Source organism: Ciona robusta, chromosome 2 (assembly GCF_009617815.1).
Source record: "Ciona robusta chromosome 2, ASM961781v2".
Classification (NCBI taxonomy): domain Eukaryota; kingdom Metazoa; phylum Chordata; class Ascidiacea; order Phlebobranchia; family Cionidae; genus Ciona; species Ciona robusta.
The window spans coordinates 8,411,214-8,433,711 of NC_143236.1; the positions used below are offsets into that span (position 1 = coordinate 8,411,214).

General features: G+C 35.9%; 2 protein-coding genes across 5 annotated transcripts; one reads left to right on the forward strand and one right to left on the reverse strand.

Annotated features, from left to right (window-relative positions):
- Positions 1-472: 472 nt before the first annotated feature.
- Positions 473-12,662, forward strand: LOC149740889 (paxillin-like). 3 transcript variants are annotated; one of them, XM_089873481.1, is made up of 11 exons: positions 473-632; positions 4,627-4,739; positions 7,083-7,182; positions 7,861-7,993; positions 8,318-8,435; positions 8,737-8,851; positions 9,984-10,096; positions 10,444-10,617; positions 10,961-11,191; positions 11,790-11,910; positions 12,161-12,662. In XM_089873481.1, exons 1-11 carry the CDS (start codon positions 620-622, stop codon positions 12,319-12,321), a joined length of 1,392 nt encoding a protein of 463 aa, XP_089729607.1. In that variant the 5' UTR covers positions 473-619; the 3' UTR covers positions 12,322-12,662. The 3 variants fall into 3 exon arrangements, with proteins under 3 accessions (XP_089729607.1, XP_089729606.1, XP_089729608.1); XM_089873480.1 differs by lacking the exon at positions 473-632 and adding an exon at positions 3,958-4,114; XM_089873482.1 differs by lacking the exons at positions 473-632; positions 4,627-4,739 and adding an exon at positions 6,424-6,560.
- LOC149740890 (condensin-2 complex subunit H2-like) lies at positions 10,013-22,460 on the reverse strand. 2 transcript variants are annotated; one of them, XM_089873469.1, is made up of 15 exons: positions 22,325-22,460; positions 20,101-20,258; positions 19,632-19,704; positions 19,218-19,348; positions 18,547-18,683; positions 18,019-18,167; positions 17,638-17,694; positions 17,064-17,271; positions 16,463-16,536; positions 16,130-16,175; positions 15,575-15,730; positions 14,775-14,950; positions 14,264-14,413; positions 13,851-13,988; positions 10,013-10,151 (listed from the first exon to the last, which is right to left on the reverse strand). In XM_089873469.1, the coding sequence occupies exons 1-14, from the start codon at positions 22,433-22,435 to the stop codon at positions 13,854-13,856; spliced, it is 1,761 nt and encodes a 586-aa protein (XP_089729595.1). In that variant the 5' UTR covers positions 22,436-22,460; the 3' UTR covers positions 10,013-10,151; positions 13,851-13,853. The 2 variants fall into 2 exon arrangements, with proteins under 2 accessions (XP_089729595.1, XP_089729593.1); XM_089873467.1 differs by lacking the exon at positions 10,013-10,151 and having other exon boundaries at positions 13,552-13,988.
- Between the last annotated feature and the right edge of the window lie 38 nt (positions 22,461-22,498).

A 22,498-nucleotide genomic window follows, 5' to 3' on the forward strand; every position in this document is an offset into this window, starting at 1 on the left:
ATCGTATTTAAGACGCCGATTTTATTTAACCTCTCGATTCCAGTAGTTTGTAGCACATAAACAGCTATATAACAACACAAATAGTATTTTAAAGCATTGTAAAGTGTTCTAGCGTTTAGTTCTTATTTTACGCTAAAAAAACAACGAAAATATAAAATTATTTTTTTAATTCTATTAAAAATACCACAAATTAGTTTATACAGTTTCTATGCTGGGTATAAATACACCGACATAGACATATTTAAGTCATTATTTATTTTTCGCAGGGGAGTGCGGTAGCAACAGGAGGCTTACGTCACTGGATACGTAATCCGATTAAATGACGTCAGTTATTAGAAATTAGTTGTTTGATCAATACACAGAAGTTAGAGTAAGTTAACAGCTAATAGGTTTTGGACACATTTTGTAGAGATTTTACTGAATTATAGACGTTTTAGACAACATTTATAGTTCAAATTCACATATTTTATGAAACTTTTAGTTTAAAGAACTTAAAAAAATCACTGTTTTATCAGAGATTAGTATTTTAGGTAACCATAAATCTATTTTGTTGATACGTTGTTTTAGAAAAATTCAAAAATCTTATCTGGTGTCTTTAAATTAAAGGTTCTCAACCAAAATGGATGACTTAGGTAAGATTGGGTGTTTGTGTTTGTTGTACTTCAGTTTAATGTTCTTTATGTTACCTGATCATTTATTTTATAGCAGTAGCAAAATTACAAAACTTATTGAGTGAAGAATCTTACCCCACCAACCCCTAACATATCGCATTCAAAACCGGGGTTGACCGAACTCCAGATAAATCTAATATTATGGGGGGGGGGCTATTTATATAAGGTTGTGAGGGAGGGGGTAAAAGAACCCATTTCATATTAGATATAACTACTTCTGTATTTTAATAATATGCGCATGCCCCCACTTACGAGTTACCACGTTTGTAACTTATTTATCCTCGCATGGCGGGCAACGACAGTCAATATAACACAGGTGTTCTGTTTTATAAACCTCGTGCCCGCTTGCACCACGTTTGTAACTTCGAGTTTAGTAATCATTGGTTTGCTGATAATTCTAAACTTTTATATAAATATGATTGATTAGAATTTATCTGTTGAGTGATGAGTATGGTGTTATGTAAAAAATACTATAAAAAAACTTCTAATGTCAATCTGTCACATGAGCTTTACCAGGTTAAAGTCCAACTGTAAAGAATTGTAATAACAATTTATGTTTATGTGTGGGGCCAATGTATAAACAGTAACACAGGGAAGGGCAGGGATAGATAGACACACAATTTTGTAAAACAAATTTAACTTTTAAATTTGGTTATAAGTAATGTTTGTTGTTTAGTGTTTACTGTAGTGTAGAAAATGGCCTGACCATCCTACCATCCCAGGTTTGGTGCCTATAATGTTTCTAGATAATATATCTTGAATTTTATTTAATTTACACTGTGTTGTCATATTTAAACATGTCATAGTATTTGATTGTTTGCTGTTCAAATACATAGCAAGCTACGCCACATTAAAGTTCATAATTTCCATTCAATTATTCCATTGAGGATACAAGATACTATTATCAGTGAAAACACATAGGAATTCCTGTCTATGGGGATTACAAAAACATTATGAGGCAATTGGAATGTTTAAATGAATACCAAAGATAAGAAAACACATTGTTGTTGAGTCTGTGGTTGTTTGTTTAAACTAAATGCTGTTTTCTTTGATCTTAAGCAGTTTAATACAGAAGTATAAACGTGTCTCTGGTGTATAACAGGACACTCATGTTATACCTCGACAGTGAGCATGAGGTGTATCGTGTATGAATACACCATGTGTGTCTGGTGTATAAGAAGACACCCATATTATAACTCGACAGTGAGCATGAGGTGTATGAATATACCATGTGTGTCTGGTGTATAAGAAGACACCCATGTTATAACTCGACAGTGAGCATGAGGTGTATGAATATACCATGTGTGTCTGGTGTATAAGAAGACACCCATGTTACAGCTTGACAGTAAGCTTAAGGTGTATGAATACACCATGTGTGTCTGGTGCATTAAAAAATACCCATGGTATAACTTGACAGTGAGCATGAGGTTTACATATAAATATTTCTTTATATTCCAACATATATTTTCTACCACCCCTTAATTACAACTTAGTATGGTGGGGTAAGATGGGACACTTTTAGCACATAATATCCAAATATCCTGATCGTGTTTTAAACAATTAACAACGGTCTATGTTAGTCGTGAGAATGTTTTATAATTCTTTGAATGTTCTTTGTCAAGAAAATAGAATTAATAGGTGTCCCATCTTCTCCCATCCTACTATATTATCAGAAATACAGCCAAGCTAAACCACAAATCCTACAGTTAACATCCCAATGTAAACACTTGTATACAACACGTATGTTTTCAACACACGTTGTAGTTTCCGATACCGTTGTATGCGTCCTTTATGTTCGTGGTGTGACCATCGTGGCTCAAGGCACCACCGCTGCTCACACCCTACCATATATGGTTGCTCCGCGGTATGCCCATCTATCGCCTTGACCGATTTCGTCTCACTTGCTTTTCAATGCGTTTTATCTACGTAGTTCAACGTAATACAGACGTGTACTGCTAGTACTTTCAAGAATCTGCGCTTAGTTTTTGGCGTGTTGATAAAGCTTGGGGCATGCTACGTTTTAAAATATGCCTAAATACGCGACGTTGTTTAAAGTTTTAGTATTTTACTTTTAGCGAGCGTTGTAATTGTGTGTGAGTTAGTATATTGTAGTATTACAAAACCATAATGCATGTAACTATTGTTAATTTTTTTCGCGGTACTCTCGCGCTTTTATTTGTTTACCGGCGTTGTCTTTTTCTTGGCATGCCTCGTCACGGTTCGTCTTACACGCGGAATTTCACGGCAGACGAACCAACCTAAACCAAATAAGGCGCTGACCCGATGTCGCGTTTCACGATTATGACGTAATAATTAATCGCGTGAAAGAATAATCTCGATTAATTATCACGTGCCCAAATAAATAATAAATTTCATTTTTTGGTTTTAGTATTATTTTATTGTCGTTACGTCATAAATTACGTCATCACATTACTCAACGTCATTTAATTTACCAAAAAGTAAACAAATTTGAACAAGTTTTACTCGGCTTTCGTAGCTGGAATTTTATGACAGTGTTGCCGAATGCAATTCGAGTTGCATAAAATAAATTGCGAATAATAGAAAAAAATATTAAACTGTCAACACTGCCGCGAAAAATCGCCCGGAAACACTGGAAATGCTCGAAAAAGTAAAATTCTTGTACCTTGTCGCGAATATTTCTCGGTTCGATGCGGTATGCGAAGTTCTAACTTTAAACATTCGTTCGTAACTTGACAGTTACTTAGCTTAGCTTAAATTACAAGCTAAAGCGGCAGACATAACTTTGAAGGCGAGATTTTATTTAAATTTGTTAGAAATTGAAACCGCAGAATCCAATATAGCGTATGGTCGCGTATTTAAGATCTTGGCCGCCCTAAACAATGTTTATTATACACGTATTGTGACGTAATTTAACGTAACAGAGGAACGAAGTCAGTTACGCGAATTTCATTTTTCCGTGATAGATTTTAGAATTCAATGAACAATCGTGATTGTCGTTGCGTATGACGTCATAAACGATTCAAGTTAACAATAGGAGATTGTTTATTGACGCGATAATGCCGTTTGTTCTTATGATTGTTTTGTTGAGTTTTTTCTGAATTATTTAGATTCGTAACAAGTAGTTTTTATTTCGTAATAAACGTATAACGTGAGTCACATATGCAGTGTTTGTGACGTCATAGAAAGAAAGCGACAGGAAGGCAGGTCATGAATTGAGTTCCAATGCAATTGTGACGTCACACTTCCGCTTTGTTTTGAGCGTAAAAGATGAGTTTACCGAATTTGGCGTTATGACTGTGACGTAATAAACGTAAAACCGCGACTTCGATTTCTGGAAGTATCGTGAATGAATGTTGTTTGTTACGTCATGCAGATTAATATTAATCAATGAACCTTTCATTGTTGACGTCATAGTTAGGATTGTTTGTGGATAATTACAACACAAATGTACAGGCCGACCGGTAATGTATTTTGTTGATTAATTAAACATTAATTAATTAAAGTATCTAATTAGTTTGGGAGTAATAGGTCAACTTTGGCCTAAATCCCAGGTCCCATGGCGTGCCTCACTGTAGGACCTCACCCATATAGAATAGAATGTGCATATACAATGTTGGGGTAATCGGACCAACTCTGGCCTAAATCCCAGGTCCCATGGCATGCCTCACTGTAGGACCTCACCCATATAGAATAGAATGTGCATATACAAATACAATGTTGGGGTAATCGGCTAACTCTGGCCTAAATCCTGGCTCCATGGTTACCTTGCCAAAGGACCTCACTAATAGTTAAAACATTGTTTGGTTTTGGGGTAATGGGCAAACTCTGGTCTAATTCATGGGTCCCATAGCTTGCCATGCAATATAATCCCCCTCTTGTAGAATAATTAATTGACTGCTTTTAAATTGTAAACTTGTATTTAAGTATATACACGTATAATTAGTAGAGCACTAAATATCTAATTACCCACCAGATGCATTACTGCAAGACTTAGAAGCGACCATACCTCCCCCAGTGGGATACAGCCCGACAAAATCAACGAATGATGATGTCATATTTCCCCCTGAGACTTCATTAAAACAACAGGTGCGTGGATAGGTGTGAAAATATTCGGTTAATAGAAAACCATTTGCTAACTTCATATAAGTATAGTGGGGTGGGGAAGATGGGACTTGTTCTATTTTCTCATCCCATTTGGTAGTTAGCAAAGAACATTTAAAGAATTATAAAACCGTATCTTCACGACTCCCATAGACCGTTGTTAATTATTTAATTCGCAGGCGATTAAAACACCTGTCTATGCACACAACAATGTATATATAGTCTTCTCTATGTGCATATACATGTCATATGTTGTGTTCTAATCACCTGTGTTTTAACCATGTCACCTCTGGTCAAAATTTAAAAATTGAGGTATACGATATAACTATGGGTGCTATGATAATTTAAAAATTGGCATATTTTAAAATACCTAATTTATTTCTTGGAATTTTGTAGAAAACTCCCTGCTGCTTTTGACTTTTTAAATACAAACCCCCTACTTTTTCTTACAACTCATTTCTGGTTACTCTGAATGCTAAAGTTTCTCTGAAACAGCATCATAACATCCTGTGTGCAACGTCCTTTACAATTCTGTTTAGAATTAAATCAACTTTGCATATCTTACAAACACAGTGTTGTAAGCTGTAGGGTAGTGCAGGTTACTAATTAGCAGCAGATAATCGAATCTTAATAACTGTTAAAACAAAAAAACAAACTTTTCCACCTGCTAATTCTAACCCTGTGGTATTAATTAGTTATGTATATCTGTCCAGCACAGTGTTGTATGGTAGGGTATGAATTAGCAGCAGAAAAATAATTCTAAACAACTGTTAAAACGAAAAAAAAAGGAAATTTTGTCCACTAGTTCTAACTTATAGTAGCTATGCTTATAAATAAATCTTAACAACTAATAAATTTAAAAAAGTGCAAATTGCGATTGCGAATTCTAACTTTATAGTAGCTATGCATATCTGCCAAACTCAGTGATATACTGCAGCTAGTTTTAAGGTTTTATATTTCGCGACATATTTTATAAAATGAAGGAAATGGTTCAGTGAATCATAATGTTCATTGTTGTCATATTGTCCATTGTTCTACTTAATCATGTAAAAATAAGTTTTTTCATGAAATTTTGTAGTAGCTTGTTGGTATACTATATTATGGACTTCGGCAAGAAAAAATTTAATCTTGTTTTTGTTAAAAAAAGTTGTGTGTTTTAATGGAATTTTAAAGTAGTTGTAATAGCCGAGGTGGTTTAGTGTTCAGCTTTATGCTATTGCTAATATTTTGGGCATTTTTTTTAACAAAACTGTTAAATAAATATATCATAGTTATAATATAAGTTTAAGAAGATAAATATAAAAGACAAATAATACCAAAAATGTGTATAACACTACTGCCACTAGACAAAAGTACAGTATCATATGTGTTATATATAGAAATAATATTAACTTGAAAAGAATTTTTTAATACATAAATAATACTGTTAAATAAATATTACCTAGTTATAATATAAGTTTAAAGTAGATAGTAAACAATGACAAAAATGTGCGTAGTACTTCCATGTGTGTAATGGAAACAAAAACTTTAGAAAGAACAGTTTTCAAAAATAATTTAAATTTAGGTTATATCTATTTTAACATAAAGTCTAAAATACCCTAAATAAATTAAGCCATACAAGTTTAAGTTGAAACTTTTTTTAAAAGTTTATGTTTTCCTAGCTTGAATTGAAGTGCGTTAGGTTTAACTTGATAGAAATAGCTTAAGGAAGTGGCTTGTATTGAAACCCATTCATGCATATAGCTGCCCACACCTGCGTTTGCTGTTAAGTGTCACTTTGCATTAGGATAGTTAAATAGCACCATGGTAATTTACTTCTTCTTATTATTTTGTAAAATAATGTAAAGAATTATATAGAAAAGCAGAATAATGTAAAAATTGTAATCTTAATATTAAAAAATAATAATTATGATAATTTATTTGGCTTATTTTGTAAAATAATGTACAGAAGTAAAGAACTATTAGTAGTTGTGTTTTGTATGTAAGAAAACGTAATCATTAAGTAGATTTTACTATTGTGTTTCACCAAACCAAGCCTACTTAGTCTGTTTATTACAAGCACTGGTAATGCAAACAGTTTTATGTCTGTTGTGCAAAATCTTATTTATGAATATCAAGGTTACAATTATCGAGTATAGACTTATTATAATAAAGCAGATGTTTCACCAAGTCTAACTCAGTCTTTTACAAGTACTGCTAAATGCCAACAGTTGGGTCAATTTTTTTCCAAGGTCTTAAATTCCTAAGGAGTAAGGACCTCACCCATATATAATAGAAATGGCAACAGTAATAGTGCATACAATACTTAACAAGTTATTAAATCAACAGAACAACAACGCGAGCGGCAGTACAATGAACAACCCTAATCTAAATGAACTGGACATGCTATTGGAGGAATTGTACATGACAGAAGCACCCGTGCCTCAGAGTAAGTTATTGTTTAGATAAATATCTTTTTATCTTACTCCATTACCCCAACACCTCCTAGATCTGGACTCTATTGAGACAGTTTATAGACACTCAACAATATAGATTCTATTCTATATCTGTACTGTAGAGACCTATGAGATCTTTAGAATAAATAAGGTCCGTTGCAGCGTTACCACAACACCCAGGGTGCTACCATACAGTTCTAGACAAAACCTAAATAATACAGATTCTGCATGATTGGACCAGTATCATTTAGTTAGTATGGCTAACAATTTTGACAACTCCTTCAGTAAGCAACACCTGGGGCCTGACACTACCCCATTGTAAACCTAGAAGGATTTATGTAATTTGTATATTAATCATAATTGCAATATAAGATATTAGCTAACCTCCATTCTTGAGGTGGCTGTACACAGTATCCGGCATGCGAAGTCGTATGCGAACCCATTACTGAGTTCCGCATGCGGCAGCGAAATCCAGACAAAACGGACGAATTCCGGATCGTATGCAAACCCATTACTGAGTTCCGCATGCGGCAGCGAAATCCGGACAAAACGGACGAATTCCGGATACTGTGTACAGCCATCTTTAATTATCCTTTTTATAACTTAATTGTCTTAGATTTATTATACCGAAGACTTACTACATCCCATTATTTAACCCCTGCCCTCCACAGAAGCCACCATCCAGTCCCACCCCCCAACCACCACCCCTATCAACAAACCCCTTACCCCACCCCCTAAGAAAAAGACGGTTGACATCGATAATATACTCGATGAACTAGAAGAGACCGAGGAAGTGCCCGAGAAGTAAGTTTAATATTGATATCCATTTTAGTTGTTTTTTTTAAATTGTTAAGTGAAACTTTCAGGTATTATCTCTTGATGGAGAAATAATAGAGACACTATCAAATAACATTGTGCATATATGTACATGGTAACCAAAAATACCCGGTTTAATGTACTAAAAGCTCATTTCCAGGTATTATATTTACAGAGGGAGCAGGTTAAACAAAAATCAGTTTTAGTTAAAATGAATTCCCATCCATTAACCACCACAAAACCTGCTTAATATCGCTGCCATTGTCTTATAATGCACTTTACCAGTCCACTAAAAACTTGAATTCATCACAGAACCCAAGCTTCAAGTGAGAAATCTGATCGTGGTTCCCCCACGGTGTCGGCAACATCGGCCGCGCAACAACTTGATGACCTCATGGCTTCCTTGGTTGGGTTCCAGGTCGATCAAAGGGTAAATATGATTTCTATGTTTGTGCTAGTGGTATACATAGCAGGGTGGGGTAAGGTGGGGCACTTTAGCACATAATATTAAAATATTCTGATCACGTTTAAACAGTTAACAACGGTATATGGGAGTCATGAGGATACGATTTTATAATTCTATCTTCCCCCACCCTAAGGTGTCCCATTTTCCCCACTCAACCTATTATGATGTTTCTATGTCAATGAAATTGGTAAATACTTTCGAGTAAAGTTCTAACCCCCCCCCTCCCCCCATATCTAACCCCACAATAACCCATGTTCGCCCACAGACATCCACAGTAAGCACAAGTAGCGACAAGAGTGATCCACCTTATGCCAAACCGGATAAATCCAGATCAAAGCCGACTTCACCCACTGAAGTTGAACCACCAAAACAAACTAATCGTAAGTTTTAGAAATATTTATGCGACAAAATATAAATATTTTGTGTATCCAAACCACAAATGGTGTTTTGCATAGAAAACATTATAAAAACTGCATCATTTTGTAACCTGCAATTACAATGCAATGCCATGGATAATATTTTTTAGTATGATATTAACGGGCATTCGGTGACCGGAGGTGAATTTCAGGAAGTATATCACTCCTACATGCCCATTTTGAGGATGCAATATCATACTCACAAATATTAGGGGTAACACTGCATTGTAATTGTGTGGGTTACAAAATAATGTGATTTTTGTGTCCAAAGCATTAGTGGTTTTGTGTTGTAAGACCAAGGGTTTAAAACAAGTAAATCATTGCATGTGCACCAAACTATGAAACACAGGGGAGGCAGGGATAGTTAGACACATAATCCTATGAAACAAATCTAACTTTTGGCTGTAATGTTTACTGATTAATGCAGTGCAGAAAACTTAGGGTTGGCCTGCCCACCCTGCCACCCCAGGTTTGGCGCCCATGCTGGCAGCCCTGGATTTCTACACTGCATTAATCAGTTAAGATTACACTTTAGAAAAGTTGGTTTTATTTCACGGAATTATGTGTTTAACTCTTCCTGTTTCCTTGCATTTAAAACAGTTTGACAATTTATTATTGAATAAAGTAATAAACCAATAGCTCTGTATATTATGTTGTTATGTTGGTTGGTTATTTATTTTTGTTCGAGTGCGTTTCATCAACCATCGATTGTTGTATACAATGACTCATTGTTTTGTCACAATGCTGTTTATATCAAGTAGAAAGCTACTGTGATGTCACAAAACAATAAACAAATATGACGACTTGAATGAAAATAATTAGGCACGTAGTGATCTCGTGCATAAAACTGGTATTTAATAAAATAAACATCGTTTCTATATGGGTGAGGTCCTACAGTGAGGCACGCCATGGGACCTGGGATTTAGACCAGAGTTGGCCCATTACCCAAACATTGTATATGCACATTCTATCTAAAATGGGTGAGGTTCTACAATGTGGCATGCCATGGGACCTGGGATTTACGAAAGTTACTATTTACTGCAATATTCAGCAAAAACAATACCCATTATTAACAAACAATGTTGATTCTCCACAGCAAACGATCTTGATGCGATGTTAAAAGACATGAACACCGACCTTGTTAAACAAGGAATACGAGCAGCTTCTAAAGGAATATGTGGCGCATGTGGGAAGCCAGTTATGGGGGAGGTGTGTATATTGTGAGATGTGTGGTGTCTATTTATTTGTTGTATCTCTTTGTATCCTGTAAAATAAGTGAATTGCCCCAGGGTGCTACCATCTAGACCCCACTGAGGCAGTTTATAGACACTCAATAATAGAGATGCTATTGTATAAGGGTGAGGTCTTCAGTGAGGCACACCTGAGACCTGAGATGTAGGTTTATTACCCCAACACCCAGGGTAATCATTTAGACCCCATTAATGCAAGTTAAGGTCTTTTTAGACAAATTTGACTAAAAAATCTTACAGACTGATATTTAGTGTTAACATCACAGTTTAAACTACAAGGTAACAATCATATTTATGACATCACAGGTAACCACAGCATTGGGTAAAGTGTGGCATCCTGAACACTTTGTGTGCGTGGTGTGCGATAATGATATCGGGACCAAGACATTCTTTGAAAGGGATGGGAAACCTTATTGCGAGAAGGATTATCATAAGTTATTCTCGCCCACGTGCGCATATTGTGTGCAACCGGTGTTGGGGGTAAGTTGGTCTGTTTATAAGTAGTACTGTGGTATCTTACCATCTCTGTATATCTTATAAGCGCCTAACATGGGTGGGCATGGATAGGTTACCAAGATTACTCTAAATCTAATTACATTTGCATGCGGCAGGGTTGATTAATTAGCCTTAAAACTCATAGGTAGGTAACATTCTATTCTATGTGAGTGAGTCCTGCAACAATGCAACCTGGGATTTAAACCAAGGTTTGCCCATTACATCCGAAACTAACAAACACTTTCACCCAACTTATATATATATATATCATCAACATGTTCTAAACATTTATTGTAACGAATAAGTGATAACCCGTATATATCTACAGCAATGCGTGACAGCACTTAACAAGACATGGCACCCCGAGCATTTCTTCTGCGCCATGTGTAGCAACTTCTTTGGAGATGAAGGCTTCCATGAGTTTGAAGGAAAACCTTACTGCAGGGCCGACTACTATAATATGTTCGCCCCTAAGTGTGGAGGGTGCATGAAACCAATCCTAACCAACTATATATCTGCACTTAATGCACAATGGCATCCAGAGTGTTTCGTGTGCAGGGTGAGTCTAGTTTTAATTTATTTTTAAATCAAAGATATAAATCTTTTGCTGCGAAGCTTGACGCATTCACCTGCACTCAAAAAATTCTTTTACATTTTTTTAAAACAAAACATTTGATTTAAGTTTTGTGTGCATTTGTTATTATATTGATTTTTTTACATTAAAATTGTTGCTGACAAGCTGGCCAACATAATTCACACTTATAAGCTAACGATTTTAAAATAGAAACATAGCTTGCTATAAAGTTTTGCAGCGTGCATTTCAAAACTCTTAAGCCAAAGATTAATTCAAGAAAAATATACCGTGCATTGCAGCAGTAGCAAAATAGGCTTTTACAAAACAAACAATGAAACTTAAAACTGAGTTTTTATCAACTTCACATCGTAGCAACATCAGCTAAACAATACCCCACCTCCTCTAATAGGAAATATAGGTGTTGGGTAAAACAGGAAATATTGGTTTTTGAAACTGGTTAATGCTTTACAAGGTAAAAACAACATCTAACCCCCCCCTTGTATGTTTTTTGAAACTGGGTAATTCACAATATCTACACTATACAAGTTAGCTACAACAGCTAAAGTGACCCCCCTTTATACAGGAATGCCTCGCTCCATTTACAAATGGAAGCTTCTTTGAGCTAGATGGCCAGCCTTATTGCGAGACACATTACCATTTATTAAGAGGATCTCTATGTTCAGGATGCCAGAAGCCAATAACAGGTTTGTTTTGTCGTTGCTTTTTCATACATTTTATTTGTTAAGGTGTATTTCAATTGGACTAATCGTGTAAATTTGTAAAAAGTTAATTTAAAAGTAGGTTCATTATTTTTTTCCTAGGTGTCGAGGTAATGGGCCAACTAATTTGTTTCGTTTTTAAAAATAACTTGCATTCATTTAACAACCTAATTATTTACGTGGGTCATTGAAAAAAGTTTTTGTTGTTAATTAAATATCAAACTTATCCCGTCAGGTCGATGCATCACAGCCATGGGCAAAAAATTCCACCCCGAGCATTTTGTTTGCGCGTTTTGTCTCAAACAGCTCAACAAGGGAACTTTTAAAGAACAAAACGACAAACCATATTGCCACCAATGTTTCTCCAAGCTTTATGGCCTTCCTAATGTTGGGTAATCCCCATCTGGGACTCCCCCTGGACCTATAATTGTCCAATGAAATTAAAGTTTTTACCAAAAAAACATTTTTTTTCTTTTAAGTTTATTACACCGTACCATATGCTTTTGTATATTACCAATTCAGCACCTAAAAACTTCCGAATTAACACACCCATTAAAATAGAATTCGCAGTTATTTATTTTTAATTTAAATCAAAAATATTTTTGCACAACTTTTTAGGTGCCCCCTCTTTTAGACTGGAATGATAACTTTGTAAAAACTCGCGATGAAATGTGTTTTACGGTGATCATGTATTATTGCTTAATTATATTAACCTGAATAAATCAAAATCTGCTTTTCGTACGTGCCATTTTTATGACTGGTAAAGATTAGAACTTATAACACAGGTTTCTGTTGTGAACTTTGAATGGTCTATATACCTTGTACACATTTATTAGTGCTAGGGTGAGGGTTCATAAGTTTATGTCTTTGGGCAAGACAGTGAACAGAAATTGTTCCCACCCAGTGGTCACTAATGGGTTGTAGAACCCTGGGTGTCAGGGTTTTGGACCAACTCTAGCCTAAATCCCATGTTCCGCTTACCTCACTGTAGGACTTCACCCATACAGAATACAATGTCAATGTGCATATCATATACAATGTTGGGGAAATGAGCCAACTCTGGTATAAATCCCAGGTCCCATGGCATGCCTTACTGTAGGACCTCACCCATATAGTATAGAATGTGGTTATATAATGTTGGGGTAATGGGCCAACTCTGGTCTAAATCCCAGGTCCCATGGCATGCCTCACTGTAGGACCTCACCCATATAGAATAGAATGTGCATATACAATGTTGGGGTAATGAGCCAACTCTGGTCTAAATCCCAGGTCCCATGGCGTGCCTCACTGTACGACCTCACCCATATAGTATAGAATGTGGTTATATAATGTTGGGGTAATGGGCCAACTCTGGTCTAAATCCCAGGTCCCATGGCGTGCCTCACTGTAGGACCTCACCCATATAGAATAGAATGTGGTTATATAATGTTGGGGTAATGGGCCAACTCTGGTTTAAATCCCAGGTCCCATGGCGTGCCTCACTGTACGACCTCACCCATATAGAATAGAATGTGCATACACAATGTTGGGGTAATGGGCCAACTCTGGCCTAAATCCCAGGTCCCATGGCGTGCCTCACTGTACGACCTCACCCATATAGAATAGAATGTGCATACACAATGTTGGGGTAATGGGCCAACTCTGGCCTAAATCCCAGGTCCCATGGCATGCCTTACTGTAGGCCCTCACCCATATAGAATAGAATGTGCATATACAATGTTGGGGTAATGGGCCAACTCTGGTCTAAATCCCAGGTTCCATGGTGTGCTACACTGTACTTATATGTCTGTAATATAACACGTAGCTAAAATGTTAAACTAAGCGAACACAGGTGTTCTGTTTTCGTATACAAACTTTATATCATTTTTTACGAAAAACAATCAGTTCAAAATAATTCTAAAATATGATTTCTATGTTCAACATACGAGTCATGCAGCGGGCAAATAACCGTCGAGTCGCTGTCGTGATTTTTGCTGAGTCAGCAGTTTGAGGGACAATGTGTTGACTGATGACATCATAATAGGGTCGCCTTCTGATTGGAGGAGGAAATTTAAATCGTTCGCCTGCATGGAGGGGAGGGGTGTTAGGTGGGGTTGAGAAAATAATCACCCACAAAGCTGACACGGGGTGTATGACTTTCAAAATAAACCTAAAAAATAATTCTCCCACTCGCCTGCGTGGATTTGGGGGGGGGGTTAGGTGGTTTACAATGTGGTCTTACTGTGACAGTGGCCAACATATATATATTTGTAAAAACAGTGTGTTAGGTCGGCTTTAAAACGAGTACAGATGCTCATTATATGTTATATAGGTTTTAATAATAACACCATCCACTCACCAATTGCAAAGTAGCGGAGAACCTTCTACAAATCGACCACACGGGTTCCCTCTTTATGACATCGCAGAAGTACTTTGTCTCGCCAACAATATTAAATTGTTTGACCATCTCGTCACCTTCTGTGTGAATGTCGAACTCTGGGTGTTTGTCCTGGGGAAAGGGGGTAATATATCAAGATAGGATACATATACGTACATAGTCCTGGTTTTATTACGTAACTTTCAACCGGTACAACAACAAGTAGTTTAGTCAAACATTCCCACTGTGTGGTTTCTTTAACAAACACATTTTAGATCTAAAACTAATGCAATCCCACTTTAGGGAAATGGGCCAATCCTGGTCTTAATATTATATACAGCCCAATGCTGTGCCATGCTGCAGGACCTCACCCATATTGAATAGAAACGACAACGTATAGACAAATAAAGTTTAATCAAGAGATTTTAAATGTAAATCCACGCAAAATATAAATTCACGCTTTTAAATATGAATTCACGCAAGCAGCACAAACCTCTTCACTCAAGGAGGGGGCGATCGATTTCTCCCATTCTACGACTCGCTGTGAAAGCGCTGACTCGTTACGATAAGATTTTGCTGATGCGTAAAACTTTTCCACATGGTGTCGCACAAGATCCTCGTAATTTTCCAAAGTTCCGACGAAACTTTGAAGTCTTTCGATCTCGGGGTCTGGAAGGTCGTGGAAAAAGTAAATAAAAAGATGTAATGTAATAGACAAGTAAGAGGTGAATGAATGTGACTTAAAAAACACAAGTCGAATACAGATACGGAAGAAAAGGGAAATTTGTAAAAAAGTAAAATTTTTTGGTTTTGTATTTATTTGTACTAATAATAAAAGTATTCTATTTGTGTGCTAAGAACAAGCCTGATGTGCAGTAGGGTGGGGGAAGATGGGACAACTTTAACACAAAATATCCAAATATCCTGATCATGTTTTAAACAGTTAACACGGGTCTATGGGAGTCGTGAGGATGCGGTTTTATAATTCTTTGAATGTTTTTTGTTTACTACTAAATGGGACGAGTAAATACAGTCAAAAGTGTCCCATCTTCCCCCACCCTACTATATAAAAATATTGAAATCTAATGCAAATAAATGAATGTGCCTTAAATAAACACAAGGTTTATTTGTAACGTATGAATAAACTAACTTATCTGACTTAGTTATCCTTAGGTGGCCGGAAAACGACTGTCGTTATAAACACAGATGTAGGTGGCAGCGTCGAGCCTTGAACCCAGGATAAAAAAACTAACAAAAACAAACTTTATTGTGACATCACAACCACCCTCTTACCTCCCCCTCTATTCTCCTCGACATCGAGCATGAGGCCATCGATCCCCAACGCATCATTGATGACATCATCAGTGACATCATCGTTGCCATGGCAACGCTCATCATCATTATGGTCGTCATGGAAACTCGTGGCAAACACCTCGTCCACCAATGAAACTGGAATTTTAATTTTAATATCTCAGAAATTCTTGATTTTAATCACTAATGAAGTTTATTATTTATTTTCGAGTTTTTTTCATATAATTGTGAAGAAGTTTAAAATCCATATCAAGCCTCAGATTATCCATAGATTTTTCGTACCTTGGTAAGGGATAGCGTAGCCAAACAAACAGAGCCAAACCACAGTCCATACTATGTTTAAATTCTTAAATGACTGGACAGACCCACACAGCTGCTTTATAAAAAATAAAAAATAAATAAAAATAAAAAAAATAAAAATAAATAGAAAAATAGAAAACATTTTTTTCCATTGCACTTAATAGCTGGACAGTTCAACACAGCTGCCTTATTTTTTCTATTTAATTTTTTTAAAATTCGGTTGCACCGAAGACTTACCTTCTTTTGAATGTTTCCTTTTATTCTGAATTTGTTTTTCACGAAGCTGAATAAAAAATTATAATGTTGTAATAATTGGTTACACAACAAAGCTGCAAAGTGGTCAACATTTATAAGAGACATAAATATGTTAAAACAAATGTAGTATTTTATTGATGGGGCAGGGGGTAGGGTGTAAGCACCTACTATTTAGCGAGTCAAGGCACCCAAAGTTTTAAAAGATAAAAGTTAATGCCAGGCGAAATAATGAAACATTTCGTGGCACTTCACACATGCCGTGGCACTTCACACAAGCCGTGGAACCTCACCCCACACAACAAACACCCCACTCACCCCCCTCCAACACAACATTCTTCTTTTCTTTTCAATTTCTTCAGCTTTTGAAACAAATCGCTGACGTTTCTTCACTAAAAATAAATAATGCCAATTGCAGATTTGCGGTAAGTCGTATAGCAAACCGCACTGTAAACATAGGAGTAACATAAGGGGTTTTTTGAGGTGTCACTAACAACATACATTAATATTTAAAACTAAATTTATAAAAAAGAGAAAAAGTAACAAGAATAGTCAAAAACAAAAACTACGAAAAAACAACAAACACGTACTTGTTACTTAAAAATACCAACAAGAAAATAACAAAAACAGACACACTAAAACAAGTATAAGGAATAAACAAACCAAAAATAAAAACAAAACAAATACTTTTCATAAAACATATTTTAACGCAAGCAACAACAAGTTCAACAACAACCAACTCAACAGGAAAACAACAAAAACAAACATACTAAAACAAGTAACAAGTAGAAGCAAACACACCCCAAAAACAACAACTCATTCATATCTTCCTAACAATAACAAACAAGAACGAAAAAAAATTAAAAAGACACCCTGGCAAACATACCCCCCAAAAAAACAAACAAAAATAACAACTCACTCATGTCTTCCATAAACTCCCCCAGCATAGAAGCATCGTTGTCATGACAACCAGCCTTCTTCCGCTTCTTTCCAGTGCTTACACCGGGTGGCAGACGAGAGCAGTTACCTTTCTTGAAAGGTTTAGGTTGCCATAGCGACTCGGGGCATGGGGTGTGGGGGTCCAACATTGGTTGGGAGGGCGGGGGGTTTGCAATTGGTGTATCCACCTAAATTAACAGGAAAAATGTAACAGTTCTATTTCTATATGGATGAGGTCGTTCAGAAGCTGGAATTTAGGCCAGATTTGGCCCATTAGCCTAAAATTAAATGTTTGTTGTACTGGTTGGGGGTTTGCTAACGGTGTATGGCTTAGGTTTGTCCTGAGTGGTTTAGGAATTGAAAACACTCCAATAGTAATGATAAACGATCTGAAATATGGGAAAAGTATAACAGTTCTATTCTATATGGATGAGGTCCTTAAAAAGCTAGAATTTAGGCCAGATTTGGCCTATTACCCCTAAAAATTTGTTGAACATGTCGAGGGGGGGCTGTTAATAATGTATGGCCTCACACAAACATCATATAAAACTTACATTGGCGACATCCGGTGTTGTAGGCTTGAATCGTTGTCGCAACTGACGAACTTCAACCTGAACATAGAAATATAAAATTCTTTTACTTCTGCCACCAGGAATAATGTAAATAAACTTTTCACAGCCATTTGGTATAAAAAACAGAGTGCTTTTTGACTTTTCTTTTTTTGCTACTTCTGCTACTAGGCATTATGCAATTAATGGTTTAGCGACTCCTCCTGTTTCTGCCTTAGGTGATAAAAAAATGTATTGTACTTTCGACATTTCGTCTACCATCCTGCAAAACGATTATTTCTAAAAACATTAAAATAAAAAGAGATAAAACTGACAAAATATCTCAAAATATAAATAATGATTATTAATTAGTAAATATGTACTCACTATTTCTTCTATGACATCATTGACAGGTTGTTCAGGTTGTATTGTGACATCATTTATGACATCATCATTATCGTTTATGACATCATCATTACCACTATGACAACTTACATCAGGTAAATCTCCCATTGTGACATCAACATTGTGAGCTTCTAAGGGTGGGAAAAAGAAAAAAAAAATCAAGTTAGCTGCTGTTTTGAATTGTTTGACAAATTAAAATATTAATTTATAAATAAGCAAAATATGAACAAGAATAACTAATGTATAAAACTGTTCTAACAACACGACTAAGAACAAAAAAAAAAATACAAAACTACAAACACAATAAAACAAGAAGAACTCAATAAAAACAACAAGACTAAGAACAAGCACAAGAAAAAATAAAAAGCTACAAATCAACAAAAAGAACCCACCACGTACAGTTTGTAGTTGAACCAACAAAACAATAACAAAAAAACAAGAACAAATAAGAACTTATAGACTACAATCAACAAAACTACAAACACAATAAAAACAACGAGAAGAACCCACCATGTATGGTTTGTAGTTGAACCACGTTGTTGCTGAGTTTGTTTGGTTGTTCCAACAATGCTCGGCCTTCTGTAAGGTTTGGGGTCGATTGATTCGCCCAGAAGTCGTTGTAATAGTTGAATACTTCACCTTGGGTGCTGTGATGTCATAATGAGGTGTTGTTACATCATAAAATGTGAATATATTTAAGAATACAAACTCACTTTGAACAATCTACTTTTTTTATACATTTTATAACAAACTCGATATCAGGAGCTTTTAAAAGAAAGGGAAAAAGAAATTGAGTTTGTTTTTACGAATATAAATTTAAAAAGACAAGTTTCAAGAACAAAGAAACAAAATAGAAGCATTAGTGTGGCTGTCAGGAACATTATAAATCCGGAAGAGGCTTTTTGGCAATTTTCTATTATTCCATTAAAATCACAAATAAAAGGCAGAGTAATACTTTGATACAAATATCTAAATATGTTCAAAACATTGAAATAGAAGAACATCAAAATATTGAGTGTCACCCACTTTTTGTTAGAATATAATATTCCATATTTTCTAATTGTGTTCTTAACAACTGAAAACGCTTTTTCAAACTCTCCTAGATAAACATCCAACTTAAGCAGTTAAAGCATAATGTTATAACATTATATAGAAAAATCAAAACATTAAATGTCACTCACTTTTTGAACGGTGTACCCCTATTATCTACATCTGGGCCCCCAAGCAAACATAAACCCACAATAAGTAGCGGGACGTCATCAGGGTGAGGGGCTTCCTTTGGGGTTTCATTCAGGTTATCCATGTTGAGAAACTGATGGAAAGATATTATTGTTATTGACTTATTGCATATATAGAACAGGTATATGTGGTAATGTAGTTATATGACATGCGTCGCCAATGGCGCAGCCAGGGGGGTTTAGGGTGTCGCGCCCCCCCCCCCTTTAAACCCGAAAAAAATTAATCAAAAAAAAAATTTTTGAAAATCTTCTGATTAAACCCCCCTCTTGTTTTTTTTTCTGGCTGCGCCACTGCGGGTAGCCATATACTGTTCTCTATCCACGTTTTCCATGTTGATGAACCAACAAAACACTAACCTGATCTTCAGTTTCCCCACAAACACGAGTTTGATTCGTTTGATCTTCATTTGTATCATGATGTGTGTTTTTCCTTTACATTACAACAGAGAATTAAAATTATTGCTACAGAACAAATATTCCATATCTTAATTTATGTGGACAACACATCAAGATAGATCAAATCATGATTATTATTTTTACAAACCGATAAATAGCCAACATTTCAAATTGTTTTACAAAGTGCATACTAAAAGTTAGGTTTTTGAAAATCATCTTTTATACATTATAATACTCTGGATAATCAAAATGCTAGTGTTAATTTGCAATCTGTAATTTTTATCAAAAGTTTTAAAAGGTGGGGTAGCGGGGTGGGCAGGTCAGCTTTAGCATTTCAGAACTGTATTTATAAATAAAACTTAATTGCGAAACACTATGTGTCTAACCATCTCTGCATTTATTAAACATTCACACCATAAACACCACCTACTTATTATTCCTGATCAGCTCCAGTGTTTGATAAACAAGTGAATGAAGATATTCCACCTTTCTCCCCCAAACACAAGCCGTACCCTGGATCATTAGGGAAGCTTCAGCAAAGTTTAAAGTGGTTTTGCCCCCATCGAACGAAAACGTCATTTTCTCCAGCTGTAATAAATAAAATATTGTTTTGCCGTCATTAAAAAAAGTCATTTCTCGAACTGTGGTATTAAGATTGTAAAAAAAATGATGAGAAAATAGAATAAAAAGTGTCCCATCTTCCCCCACCCTACTATAATAGTTGCTTATGACATTCTCATACCATGTAAAGTATTAGTTCTGAGGTGATAGATTGTAAACATAATACATTGTGGGGTGGGGTAATATGGGACACCTTTAGCACATAATATCCAAATATCCTGATCGTGTTTTAAACAATTAACAACAGTCTATGTGAGAATACAGTTTTATGATTCTTTGTAGTGATGTACCGAAGTTTCGGTTTGCCGAATTTATTCGGCCGAATCAGCGATTTTGACAAAGATTCGGTTTTGGCCGAATCGTGCGTAAAGATTCGGCAAAAACCGAACTTTTTCACAGACAATATAAATACGATTAGCAAGAACTTGCGCAATTTGTGAGATAAGAATTAAAGACTATTTGCAACAAATAAGTTTAATTCAATTAATCGTCATGCTTTATAGCAATGCTAATCATTTCGAATACGGTTCTATGGGCTATGGCACACGCGCACTTTGATAAACTTCGTCACATTCGCGACCGAATCTGCTCCCGATCGTCGATAAAGAAACACTCGCTTTTTCTCTCTTAATAGTGCACGCGTCTGCTCCCGATCGTCGATAAAGAGACACTCGCTTTTTCTCTCTAAATAGTGCACGCGTCTGCTCCCGGTCGTCGATAAAGAAACACTCGCTTTTTCTCTCTAAATAGTGCACGCGTCTGCTCCCGGTCGTCGATAAAGAAACACTCGCTTTTTCTCTCTAAATAGGGCACGCGTCTGCGCACGACCCCCTGCACATTTTTAGCACTAAGCAGAATACAAAATGTAAAAGTAAAGTTTTCGAATATTTTTTTTACTCTCGGTATAGTTTTAAGCTAGTAACCGTGAGTAGTATAAATGCAGGTAAATCACGATTATGTGAATTTTAATTGATGCAAATATAAGTGCGAGGAGCGAAGCTATCAGGAAATTAGAACCAACACAAATTGTAATGTCATATAATATTGCTAAGTATCGTCCCGGCCGAGCTTGGACAGAAGCCAAAAACGTCGGTCTTGGGCACCGCGCGAAAATCAGAGTTTCGTGAATCCCAGTTGCAAGATATTAATTTTACACCTAAAATATTAAATTTAAAATTTATATACACATGTTACGTTATGTAACATTCAAAATCCAAAAAACATTTCATATAAATCCGACAATTTATATACCACAGGGCACAGGCTGCTTGCAAATTAGACTGAGATTAGCATTTCGTCGGTTTCTACAAGAACAAATTCACAACGATTGCTTCCCTTACTAAGTGTTGAAAGTATGCTATCGCATGCGTCTTCCTTTATTTCCCAAGCCGACGCAGAGCGTAAAATGGGACGCTCATACACAATGTATTTTCGTCACAAAAGTAAATAATTTTTTTTTTGTTTGCGTAACACAGGTTTTGTCAATGGTTACGCCGTTACAGTAAAGAATTTTTAAGTTCTCGAATTAACTGCTCGTCCGTGTTGCAATAAAATTAAATTTATCTAATCCACGCCCGTCCGTCACCGTTGTGCTTTTCTCCCAACGATTTACCTTCCCTGTAGTTTTGGTTCGTAAATACGCGCGTTATTAGGAGACTAATGTTTCCCACAACGCTTTATTGCCACATTAAAGACTTATATTGAAATTGTTGATACTTGTGCGTGACACGGTGCCATGATAAAGTATTTTCCTTTATGTCGTTTTTACCGACCGCTCGTCGCCGTAGGTTCGGATGACGTCATAAACGATTCGGTTGATTCGGCCGAATTGATTCGGCACAAATGGCCGAATATTCGGTTTCGGCCGAATCGTTTTTTTAACGATTCGGTACATCACTAATTCTTTGAATGTTCGTTGTTTACTACCAAATGGGACATGAAAATAATTGATGTCCCATCTTCCAAGTTCATTTTTGAAAATATCTTAACGTTGTAAACCTTCCAAGTTACAATACTTTAAAACATCGTTTCACCTCAGTTAAATAATCTTCAAGCACATTAGCGATGTTTATATTCCAATTCTTGGTCAAATCTTTAATTGGATGAAGGAGGAATTCAAACCTTTGATGATTGAGATCACCCATTATGATGTCACTATGTTGGTTCTTGTCACACAAACTAAATTAATTTGACACCATAGGCATATA